At 36.2% G+C, this 13179-nt stretch overlaps 1 protein-coding gene across 1 annotated transcript in view; it reads right to left on the bottom strand.

Annotated features, from left to right (window-relative positions):
* Positions 1-4022: 4022 nt before the first annotated feature.
* szt2 (SZT2 subunit of KICSTOR complex) overlaps positions 4023-13179 on the bottom strand; it is a 115091-nt gene continuing 105934 nt past the window's right edge. The window contains exons 73-75 of the mRNA XM_073870658.1: positions 10855-10968; positions 7052-7120; positions 4023-4566 (exon numbers count right to left, since the gene is read on the bottom strand). Of these exons, the coding sequence (XP_073726759.1) occupies positions 4423-4566; positions 7052-7120; positions 10855-10968 (327 nt within the window). The 3' untranslated portion in view covers positions 4023-4422. The remainder of the gene's footprint in view (positions 4567-7051; positions 7121-10854; positions 10969-13179) is intronic.

The raw sequence follows: 13179 nt of genomic DNA, 5'->3' as shown, positions 1-13179 counted from the left end.
GACTCAGGTCTTGATTGTGATGACACCCACCAAATTTGGTGTAAATACAATAAAGAGATGCAGAGATATAGCCTTAAATGACTTGACCACTAGGGGGCACTGACCAAAAAATAAATTGTGACTCAGGACTTGATTGTGATGACACCCACCAAATTTGGTGTAAATACAATAAAGAGATGCAGAGATATAGCCTTAAATGACTTGACCACTAGGGGGCACTGACCAAAAAATAAATTGTGATTCAGGTCTTGATTGTGATGACACCCACCAAATTTGGTGTAAATACGATAAAGAGATGCAGAGATATAGCTTCAAATCTATTGACCACTAGGGGGCGCCGAAAAGTTTACAAGTCCTCCCAGAACATGTTGCTGATGAACCGTACCTAGTTTCATAACAATACGGAATTGCGTTTATAAAATACTTGAACTTAAAGAAAAAAATCAAAATGGCCAACACACAAAATGGCCGACCAAAAACCATGTGGTATCGTTTGACTCTGCGTGCCTGACGAAATCTAACAAACCACTCTCATAATTTTACATTTAAGTTTGTAGTAGTTATAAGCAAAAATAGACATTTTTTATATCTCGTGACCAGTAGGGGGCAGTGTGACGAAATGGTGCATGCACCCTCAGGTCATCACTGTTATGACATATACCAAGTCTCATATTAATACGCAAAAGTTTTGCGAAGATACAGGCTCAAACACATTTTGGCGTGCTCGCCCTCGCATTCTTTGATGCGTTATACGACAACGGATAGGTCTACCGAAAAGCTTTTGATAACTTTTTGTCTAGAGTGTCTCTAGATGATGCATACCAAAAATCAAGCCAATCACACGAGCGCTCTAGGAGGAGTTTGAAAAAGTAGGTGTTCAATATAATTCAAAATGGCCGACAGGAAGTAGGTTTGACTCAGACATATTTGGTACAATCGGACTCAGCACGAGCCAAGGAATCAGTAGAGTGAATTCTTATGTCAGTGTGGCAATTTAATCAAATGATATAAATATTTTAAACAATTTATTTACATATCCTGACCACTAGGTGGCGCCGTCCTAAAGATTTATAGGTGCGCTCAGAACATGTCACTGATGAATCATGCCAAATTTCGTAGCAATACGCCATTCTGTTTGTGAAATACTGAACTTAATGAGAAAATTCAAAATGGCCGACACCCAAAATGGCCGACCGAAAACCGTTTGGTATCGTTTGACTCGGCATGCCTCAAGGGATCTAACAAGACCACCTTCATGATTTTAGACTCAAGTTTGAAGTAGTTATAAGCGAAAATAGGCATTTTTCGAATCTCGTGACCACTAGGTGGCGCTCTGACGAAACGTTGCAGGCACCCTCAGGTCATGACTGTAATGACATATACCAAGTTTCGTGTCGATACAATAAAGTTTTGCGAAGATACGGCCTCACGTCCGTTTTGGCGTGCTCGCCGCCATATATGTTGTTACTGTATACGAGAACGCATTGGTCTATCAAAAAGCTTTTGATAACTTTTTGTCTGGGGTGTCTCTAGATGCTACATACCAAAGGACATGCAAATCGGACGAACGCTCTAGGAGGAGTTCGAAAAAGTAGGTTTTACGGAAAATTCAAAATGGCGGAAAGATGTGCATGACACAAATGACATCAATGTGTGCAATTGAATCATCATGAGCAAAGGATTCAGAGGAAACAAGAATTTAGTTTCTAGGACTCACGGGTCAGAAGTTATGAGCATGAACATAAGTGGATTTTTGGACTGTTGGTGGCGCTAGAGGGTTTGAGTCAGACACACCAATGTTGCTATAGTAACTTCTGAGACTGTCCTCTACATGTGTGCCAAATTTCATAACTTTCCTATGTACGGTTCTATGGGCTGCCATTGACTTCAATGGCGGAAGAACAAGAAGATGAATAATAATAATAATAAGAATATAGCTGCAAGCAGCGATACCGGGGTCAAGCCAAACATGGCAAAAAATGATTCATACATGATGACTGTCATGATTTAAGATCTAAGTTTGCATTAGTTTTATGAAAAAAATAGCAATTTTTTCGTATCTTGAGACCACTAGGTGGCGCTGTGCCGAAACAATAGATGGTGCTTCAGGTCATGACTGTGATGACACATACCAAATTTAGTGTAAATACGATAAAGCGATACAGAGATATAGCCTTAAATGACTTGACCACTAGGAGGCACTGACCAAACAATAAATTGTGACTCAGGTCTTGATTGTGATGACACCCACCAAATTTGGTGTATATACGATAAAGAGATGCAGAGATATAGCTTCAAATTTCTTGACCACTAGGGGGCGCCGAAAAGTTTACAAGCCCTCTCAGAACATGTTGCTGATGAACCATACCTAGTTTCATAACAATACGCAATTGCGTTTATGAAATACTTGAACTTAAAGAAAAAATTCAAAATGGCCGACACACAAAATGGCCGACCAAAAACCATGTGGTATCGTTTGACTCTGCATGCCTCACGAAATCTAACAAGACCAGTCTCATAATTTTACATTCAAGTTTGGAGTAGTTATAAGCAAAAATAGACATTTTTTATATCTCGTGACCAGTAGGGGGCAGTGTGACGAAATGGTGCATGCACCCTCAGGTCATCACTGTTATGACATATACCAAATCTCATATTAATACGCAAACGTTTTGCGAAGATACAGGCTCAAACACATTTTGGCGTGCTCGCCCTCGCATTCTTTGATGCGTTATACGACAACGGATAGGTCTACCGAAAAGCTTTTGATAACTTTTTGTCTAGAGTGTCTCTAGATGATGCATACCAAAAATCAAGCCAATCACATGAGCGCTCTAGGAGGAGTTCGAAAAAGAAGGTGTTCAATATAATTCAAAATGGCCGACAGGAAGTAGGTTTGACTCGGACATAATTGGTACAGTCAGACTCAACATGAGCCAAGGAATCAATAGAGTGAAGACTTATGTCAGTGTGGCAATTTAATCAAATGATATAAAGATTTTAAACAATTTATTTACATATCCTGACCACTAGGTGGCGCCGTCCTAAAGATTTATAGGTGCGCTCAGAACATGTCACTGATGAACCATGCCAAATTTCGTAGCGATACGCCAATCTGTTTGTGAAATACTGAACTTAATGAGAAAATTCAAAATGGCCGACACCCAAAATGGCCGACCGAAAACCGTTTGGTATCGTTTGACTCGGCATGCCTCAAGGAATCTAACAAGACCACCTTCATGATTTTAGACTTAAGTTTTAAGTAGTTATAAGCGAAAATAGGCATTTTTCGAATCTCGTGACCACTAGGTGGCGCTGTGACGAAACGTTGCAGGCACCCTCAGGTCATGACTGTAATGACATATACCAAGTTTCATGTCGATACAATAAAGTTTTGCGAAGATACGGCCTCACGTCTGTTTTGGCGTGCTCGCCGCCTTGTATGTTGTCACTGTATACGAGAACGCATTGGTCTATCAAAAAGCTTTTGATAACTTTTTGTCTTGGATGTCTCTAGATGCTACATACCAAAGGACATGCAAATCGGACAAACGGTCTAGGAGGAGTTCGAAAAAGTAGGTTTTACGAAAAATTCAAAATGGCGGAAAGATGTGCATGACACAAATGACATCAATGTGTGCATTTGAATCATCATGAGCCAAGGATTCAGAGGAAACAAGAATTTAGTTTCTAGGACTCATGGGTCAGAAGTTATGAGCATGAACATAAGTGGATTTTTGGACTGTTGGTGGCGCTAGAGGGTTTGAGTCAGACACACCAATGTTGCTATAGTAACTTCTGAGACTGTCCTCTACATGTGTGCCAAATTTCATAACTTTCCTATGTATGGTTCTATGGGCTGCCATTGACTTTCGGCGGAAGAACGAGGAAGATAAATAATAATAATAATAATAAGAAAACTAACAATAACAATAGGGTTCTACGCCCCTTCGGGGCTTGACCCCTAAAAACTAACAATAACAATAGGGTTCTACGCCCCTTCGGGGCTTGACCCCTAATAACGTAGCGTAATGCGTTATGCAGCCGGTTTATCTGAACGAGATCTACAGTAACATCAGCAACTGATGAGAGAGATGAAATACAACACAAAAACACACAGGTAGATGCACATAAGGAGAAAGTGTGGTTTTGGCAAAGCACTTTCATACACCCACCGGATAATCGCCCTCTCCAATCAACAGGGCAGACCATTTAGTTGCTTTTCTGTGCAAAATGTGGGCGATTTAATTGCTTAAACAGCAGCACCCCGGCCGACGCACATTTAACACGCAAGATGCATTCGGTCTCAGTCTGTGACCTGAAGGCGGCTCGCGGCCCAATCCGAGCGCATCTCCACTTTAGTTAAGCGGTGTTATTTAGCCTGCAGGTGATTGACGGAGATCTGATGGACATACAGGAGGTTTACAGTAGACCCGTCCAGAGGTTGTAACATGCCGTATTGATGACGGACTCCAGATGATGGTACATGGAGACCAGCTGTGGTGGAGGACTGCTGCTCGACTGACTCGGAGCTGGTAACGGCTCTCGGAAAACCACCTTTAAACTCTAAAGAGTCATAGAAAAGAGGAATTAAATAATGAAATGTGTGCTGGCATCACTACTGCACTGCAAAAAATTACTTTCTTACTTAGTATCTTTGACTTAAATATCTAAAAAAAATTAAAGGGATAGTTTCAGAGGCAGACACCACTTAAGTATTTTTACTTTCTACGTAAAAGTAAATGTTTAAGTGGGTGATTCTCACGAAACCATTGAAACACCACGGCACTAATGATTTTAGCTTTAAAATGTGTAATATATTAACATTAAAAAGCATCAGAATTAACACAATACTGTGTTTTACCTTGCACAATGTGTGATTTCAACATAAGAATTTTTAATTGGAAATTTTATCTCATTTTCTGCTGAAATTCTCATTACCGCAATGTGTCCGGCTGTGTTTGAACATGCGTTATGTTGTAATTAAATCAAATGAACACAAAAATATTAAGAAAAAAATAAATGGATGTTTTGCTAGACTACTTTAGATGACAGAAAAAATATTTACTGAATATTCATGTATAATAATAATGAAGAAAAATTAGGAAAATGATGTGTCCATGCCTGATGTTCTCATCCTCCGCAACACTTTTTGAGAACAGTTTAAGCAGCACACATACAGAATTCTAATAAAGTTTGATTTTGAGTGACCAAGCACATGGACCAGTTACTTCAAGATGGCTACCAGGTAAGATCATTTTTTTACAGTTAATTTGAAATATTGTCTTGTCAGAATGCTTACACGACATTTTGATTATCATTACCGCAACAGATCCTTATTAAATGTTAATTTAATTAATAGAAGCATAATACTTTGATTTTAAATGCATGTGCAGAATCTCCAAATTATGTTCTTTCAAGTTTGTCATGTCATTTTGAAAATATGTTTTCTGACTGTTGCGGTAATGAGATTTTTTAGGACTATTTTTTTATTTGTTACAAAAAGTGTTAAATGATAAGTAAAAGTTTTTAAATTAATGTTCTCATTTACTCCAGACTTTGTTTTTCAATGTCTGGTGGGAAAAAAAAGTAAATTTAAGCAATTTTTACATTTTCATGCTTGACATTTTTAAAACCAAGTTTTCGTGAGAATCACCCAAGTATTCGTATTTTATCAGTGTTTTTCTTTGGAAAACATACATTTCAAAGCATATTATCATAATTTTTACTCCACTACATTTCATAATTTCAAGTTTTTGGTTTATATGATGTATACAATGTGTAGTAATGTTAATATTATTATTGTTTGTAGACAGTAGGCTATATATATATTGTTAGCAGCGTTAAAAAAACCCTGACATCTTTCCGCCCCCGAGCTGGTGCGCGTTGAGAGGTTAATATTTAGGAACATTAAACATCTAGTATTTTTTTTTACTTTTACTTATGTAAAAAGTATGTTTGTACTTTTACTTAAGAAAGTAAAAGTACACATATTTTATGTAATTAGGTATTAAATCAATTGTAACATGCAATATAAAAGGAATACACAGTATGATTCTATGCTTTTTTTAGTAAAGTAATTTCTTGGAAAATTTACTCAAAGTACTCAAGTAGTGTCCACCTCTGGATAGTTCACTCAAAAAAGAAAATTCTGTCATCTCATTCTCATGTTGTAACAAACCTGTATACATTTATTTGTTTTGATGAACACGAAGATATTCAAGTCCATAAATAAATATAAATAAAAGAGAAAGAAAGAAAAGAAAGAGTACTATGAAAGTGAATGGGGCTCACAAATGGTTTGGTTAGGTGTATTTTCTTGATGAGCAAAATAAACTAGGAAAATAAGTCTGGATTTATACAAAAATATCAAATTTAGGTAAATTTGTGTTTGAAAACAAGCAAAATAAATGTGGTAATTTTTGCATGTTTTAATCCCAAATTGACTTAATTTTTGTCTAAAAACTAGACTTATTTTCATTTTGCTCATTAACAAAATGCATCTTGATTGACGAATGTTTTGATATTTGTACAAAAAATAAATAAGACAAAATTACTAAGCAAGAAAGTCATTTTTTTGCAGTGGTTTGAGTCATTTTTCAGCTAATGATTTGAGTAAATCAGACAAGCCCACCAAATCTAACTTGTTATTGGGTAAAAGTGCTCTTGCCTGTTAAAGTTTGCACAAAGTTATTTCAGAGAATTGTTTGTTAGGATAAATTGAGAACACATTTAATATTGGACTTATTCAATAAGTATTCTGAATTGAAGTATCCAATGGTTGGGTAAAAATATGGATAACCATTAGTTAAAACAACCTTATTGTAAAGTGTTACCAGAAAATGTATAAATATTCATTAAACTATTTGACTTTATAAAGCAATATAGGAGCACTTCACTTTTACTCAAATAATTATCACTTATCAGTAAAATGCTTACACTTATTATTAGTTATTACAGTTATTTATGGGAGTGGCAACTGTAATTCATTCTCATTTAAACTCAAAAAACTTTACAAAGTTTGTGCCGTGTGTTTTTAAGAAGAACTCACAGTTTTTCCTGCCTGGGCATCGAGGAACACCAGCACGAAGCAGTCGGTGAACTTCTGGTTCAGAACAGCCTGAGAAAAACAGTCGAAATGTTTATATAATAGCACTTAAACTGTAGAAAGTGAAAGTTGGACCTGTACACTGTAAAAACTCCTTGTTGCACTTAAGTTTTTTAAGTTATTTACAATTCATTTCAACTTTCTTGACCAATGAGGAGTAATAACTTCAACTTTATTTTTATAATTTATATCAACTCCTCATTAGTCAAGTCAAGTTGTAATGAATTGTAAATTCAAGTAGATTAAACTTAAAAATTAAAGCCATTTTGTTTGAGTGTACTTAAATTGAGAATTTAGTTAGTAATTTTTTATGTGAAAAATGTAAGATTCAGGCTTATGTTTTTCCCCAAACATTTTATTGTCATTTCAGCTAAAATACTAAAGTCTGATTGATCACACTGTACACAACGTTGAGACACGACTGTCAGAGTTTGCCCCCTAGTGGTAGTTGTCATGAAATTTCTGTTTAATCTAAATCTGTGCCAACAGGAGAGAGAACATTTCAGCTGTGCATATATGACAAAGACCGACAATATTTTTGGAGAGAACATATGTAGACAAGGCTAAAAATAATAACGTGTAAATATTCAAATAATAATTTATACTTAAAAGTGAAACAAAATGGGATTAATAATTTTCACCTCTCACACAGTTTTTGATTGGAATATCCATCACTTCCAGTCAGTGTATCGCATGCGGTGTAGTCGCACAAGTTTTTAATGGATTTATCAGTCGTTGTTTTGTCGTGTACAGTGGGGAAAGGCGGCTTCAGACAGATTTCAGGATCATGAAGTTTAGCACTTAAAATTATGGGTTTGATGAAAATGGGTTTGTTTAACCATACTGTAAGTAAAAGCAATAATTAGAAGCGATGCTTGACTTAGCAAACATGACTGAATACAGTATAGCCACAAGCAATAATTACAGGGTTTTGTGAACCGATGTAATAATAACTGTATTAAACATGACTATATAAATCTAAAGAGCAAGGAAACATGTTTACAGACCTACTGTAGTTTAGTTATGAGGAGATTTAACCAGTTTTATTAGTTTCATATTAACAATAAAGCATTGCTTAAAGTGGAATGAGGTGGTTAATGCCATAAGCATTCAGTTATATTTGAGAGGCTTGATTTATATCCTGACCTTGGACCACAGAACCAGTCATTAGTAGCATGGGTACAAAGGTGTATAATACTTAAGAATTTTAGTTACATTTTCCAAGCATCTATGCTTTATCAGAGTGTTTGTCTTGGGAAAAAATGTACTTTTCTTTACTAAAAAAATGTTCACTACATTCTAAAGTATAAAATCATACTGTGTATTCAATATATATTGCATATTAAAATTGATTTCATGCCTAATTACATAAAAATTGTGTACTTTTACTTTCTTGAGTAAAAGTACGAAAAATTACTAGATGTTTAATGTACTTAAATATTAAGGATAAACCAAAAACTTGAAATTATGAAATGTAGTGGAGTAAAAATTATGATAATATGTTTTGGAATGTTTGTTTTCCAAAGAAAAACACTAATAAAATACGAATAATTGAAAATTTACTTTTATGTAGAAAGTAAAAACAATTAAGTACTATACAACTCTGCATGGGTATATTTGTAGCAAAAGCCAAAAATACATTTTATGGGTCAAAATTAAACATTTTTGTATGCCAAAACCATTAGTATACAGATCATGTCCCAAGAAGATATTTTGTACATTTCCTTCCTTAAATATTTAAAAAATGTATTAAGCATTAGAAATACGTGTTGCTTAGGACTTTATTTGGACAACTTTAACGCCAACTTTCCCAATATTTTGTTTATTGCACCCTCAGATTTCAGATTTTCAAATATTGTCCTATCCTAACAAACCATACATCAATTGAAAGTTTATTTCTAAAAATCTAAATAAAAAATGTCCCTCACATAATCGCATGACATCACATCTGTTAGCTGGAAACTTTAATTCTGGATTGACTGATTCTGGGCCAAATCCTTGAAGATCGAAGAGAAACCGTCTGTACAGTTGTTAAATGTTAAAATAAGCATTAAAAGTCCTTTACAAGTAGTTTAAATGAAAACTGCCAAGGCCTCATCCAGAGTTGTGTTTCAAGATGTACCCCTGTAATTTTTATTTATAAATTATGCTTTTAAAATGACTTAAATATCCTAATTTAAAGGGACACCATGAAACTTTTTGGCCACTAGGGGGTGCTAGACATGTATTTTTCACTTCTAGCGCCCCTAGAGCTCACAAGCGCCGCAGCACTGTCGCAAAGGAAAGGAACAGGCCAACCTTAAAACTAAACTAAAAACTAAACATTTAAAACGCTAAATGATCAACATTTTGAGACAACAGGGAGAAACGCAGTCATGTTACAACTTTCTGATGAGGAACTCGTCGTGGCAGAAGCCATTTCTCAATCTGAAGGTTGCAGCCTCCAGATGTCGTATTTCTAATACGTCATCAAGACTGTCTTATTTCACAATATTAACAATTACAAAGTTGACGTTTATACTTAGTTAATCGTAAATTGTTGCAGTATGCTTATGAATTGCGAATGTAATGCTCAGTTTACCTTAATAACCCAGGCTTGATGACGTGTGCAGCCTGCATATTTGACCTCCGGAGGCTGCAGCCTTCCAATTGAAAAACGACCAGAAGTATTTCCTTGCCTTTTCCCGAACAAATATTGTTGCATCGTCTCTCTCTCTCCCTCGCCACCAGGATTTTCCGCAATGGCGCTTGTTTTTCCTCTCTTTTGTGTGAAAATTGTCGCTCCAAATCCAAGTAAACCGATGTGGTCCAAGCAGACCTAAAGGCTGCCGCTTTGTAATGCGTCACGCGAGTGACAGCGGAACGCAGCAAATGAGGAAGAGAGAAGAGAGAAACGCTCGGATCTGATTGGTGAATGAATAGTGTTTGGTTTTACACTGTGTGAGTTTGAGCAAGTTTGACTGCTATTGCATCCTGGATTGGAATGTAAATATCATAGACACAGTAAAAGAAAGGTAAATACGTGAACACCGCATGTGAATACAGGGAACTATATGCAAGATAATCGCCGTCATTTATAAAGAAGATCGCATTTATTTATGTATGAATCAAGAGTTTATATAAAAAAATTGCCTTAAAGGGGAATCGAACCCGGGTCGCCCGTGTCATAGGTCCGTGACACTAAAGACTGTGCCACAGAGTCACATAATAGAAACTGCTCTCTACATTCCTTAAGTAGCCTCCAGCAAAATTCACGTTAAAAACAAATTGTGTGGAGGAAGTGACGTATGCCGTAAAGCAGTCGAATTTTGTAGTTTTTTTTGTGCTCTGGTTACTACCAGAAACCCTTAGTTTTAAAGTACGAGTAAAAGTGATACAGACCCCGTCAGGCTATGGTAGACATGTCATTCAACCTATTTAAAGTCGAGGTACTATCACAAGGGTCATGAAAATTTATTATAAAGGTTGAAAAATTACATGGTGTCACTTTAACTAAGGCCTAGTCCTGGCTTAAGCTTATTCCTGTCTGGGAAACCGACCCTATACGTTTGGGGTGGCTCATTTGTTTCACTGTTAACTGAGGTTTTGGGAAACCAGTTTTGAATTTTATTTGGTGATGCTAGTGGTACAAACATGACATTTCAGCTTTTTGAGAATACTTGGCAGATATGATATACTTTGCACTATTCAAATAATACTCTCGAGTTCCCGTGCTTGAACCCTTGTATTGGGTAAGGATCTCTTACCAGATATTGAATCCCGCCGTCATCTTTAAAATGCCTGCAGTTTTGTGGGAAGCGTGTGAGCAGAACTTTGATGAGCGTCTGGTACCAGTTGGGACTCATGTTCAGAAAACAGTCCTATAAAACAAACACAACAGTCAAAGGAAAGACACAAACAGAGAGATGACACTAAAGGCCGAGATACACTGCACGATAATTGGCTGTCCCAGACGAAAGATTGCCATCGTGAAACTATCGTCGCGATTTCTGTGATCGTGGCTCTTCATCGGTGGTCCTATGTCGTACAGTGAGAGAGGTTCAAAGACGGCCGTTTTCCCGGTCTTGCGTCCAAAGATAGCCTACGATAGTTTTCTGGCAGTGTCAGAAATTCGGCATGATCACCGCACAGTGTGTTTGCTGCTACGACCTTCGCGCCGGTATTTGTTTACCACGAGCGCATGCTGGTGACGTTGCGCAACGTGTGACGCAGCCGCCGAAGCTTCCGTGTCATCATCGTACAGTCTACACGCCTCTCGTACCCGAGTTTAAACGATACATGTCGCACAGTGTGATAAGGTAATGATCTTATAAGAGGACAAAAATCGTGCAGTGTATTCCGGGCTTAAAACACCCAAATAAATTGCTCCCACCCAAATAAAGTAATTTTGGACATGATATAATAAAGCTGAAACTTCACAGACATATTCTGGGCACACCTGAGACTTATATTACATCTTGTAAAAAAATTGGCATAATAGGTGCCCTTTAAAGCTCAGTGAAGATGCACTTGTGAATGTTAATGTCTTGCCTTTGCTGATGAACCGTTGGTAATGTTCAACAACTGGCACATGTCAGTGTTCAACGTTTACCTACAAGGAACTCTTATTTACTTTTTAAGCCAAATATGACAACACTGTGGCAAACACTGTGAGCTCTCTTGGCAGGAACGGGAAGTTTAGCATCTGTTGTGTAATCAGATCACGAGTGTACTGTCAGTAAAGGACAGGCGGTGTGAATGCACATGCACATGTTGATCCGGCAGGGATGACTTAAGGCGTAAATAAGAAATGGCGTGTAATATTAAAGGCCTGATTTCCTGCACTCATTAAATGATGTTTATTTCGCTGTGGCAATGAGCGAGTTTTCCCAATGGAGTCCCACATTTGCACACTTGTATTCAACCACTTATCCAATGAACTGTACCGAACATAAACTGCAACAAAAGTCACACACCCCAGTGTCTACAGTAATAAATGCAGTACAATTTTACATTAACCCTTTCTATGCCAGCGTTTAAAAATATATAAGTTGCCGGATGGCTGCAGCATTTTTATGATTTCCACAAAAACTTAATGCCTTCCAGGAAATGTCCTTTCTTAAATATATAAACATACAATATATCAAATGAAAGAACAGACCTTCAAGCCTTCAGACAAAACATTTCTACCTTCAATTGTTCTCTTTTTATCATCTCTCAAATATGGGTAGGTTTTTTTAAAAATACCAAATTAAGCATTTGTGAAGGACTTTTGTTAGAGATCAGATTCAGAGAGAGGTTTTACAGTTTTTGGATCAGGGATTATACTAGTCCTAGACTAAAATAAATGTAAGAGCTGTCCAAATTGAAAACTACTTGCACTGACACATCTTAAAATACATCAGTGGCCTTTGTTTTGCCTTAAAATGCACAGAAGTAATGTTTTTAGTAAGGCATGTTTGTTAAAACTAGTTATATTTCCTAATTAAACTAAGGCCTAGTCCTGGTTTAAGCCAATCCCTGTCCGGGAAACCGCCCCTAAATATGTTGTACTAATACACTGCAAAAATGACTTTCTTACTTAGTATTTTTTCTTGTTTTTAGTACAAATATTTACAATTTCTAAAATCAAGATGTATTTTCTTTGATGAGCAAAATGAAAATAAGTCTAGTTTTTAGACAAAAATATACAATTTAATTGAATTTAAATGATCTGCCAATGGGGTGAGAAAATTTTGCTTGAATTAAGTGAATTAACTTATTTTTAGATTTTTTCTCACCCCATTGGCAGATATTTTTGATTGTTTTAAGCTTAAATGTACTTAAATTGTATATTTTTGTCTATAAACTAAACCTATTTTATTACGTAATTTTGCTCATCAAGAAAAATCATTAAATCTTAATTAAATAATTTTAAGATTTTTTTCTACTGAAAACAAGACAAAAATACTAAGTAAAAAATACATTTTTTGCAGTGAGCAAAACGACCCAAGAAAATAAGTCTAGTTTTTAGACCAAAAATATCAAATTTTAGTGATTTCGTCCATAAAACAAGCAAAAAAATCTGCCAATAGGGTAAGCAAAATTTTCTT

This window comes from Misgurnus anguillicaudatus, chromosome 8, assembly GCF_027580225.2.
Source record: "Misgurnus anguillicaudatus chromosome 8, ASM2758022v2, whole genome shotgun sequence".
Taxonomy (NCBI): domain Eukaryota; kingdom Metazoa; phylum Chordata; class Actinopteri; order Cypriniformes; family Cobitidae; genus Misgurnus; species Misgurnus anguillicaudatus.
This window is presented reverse-complemented; position numbering and strand designations above follow the sequence as displayed.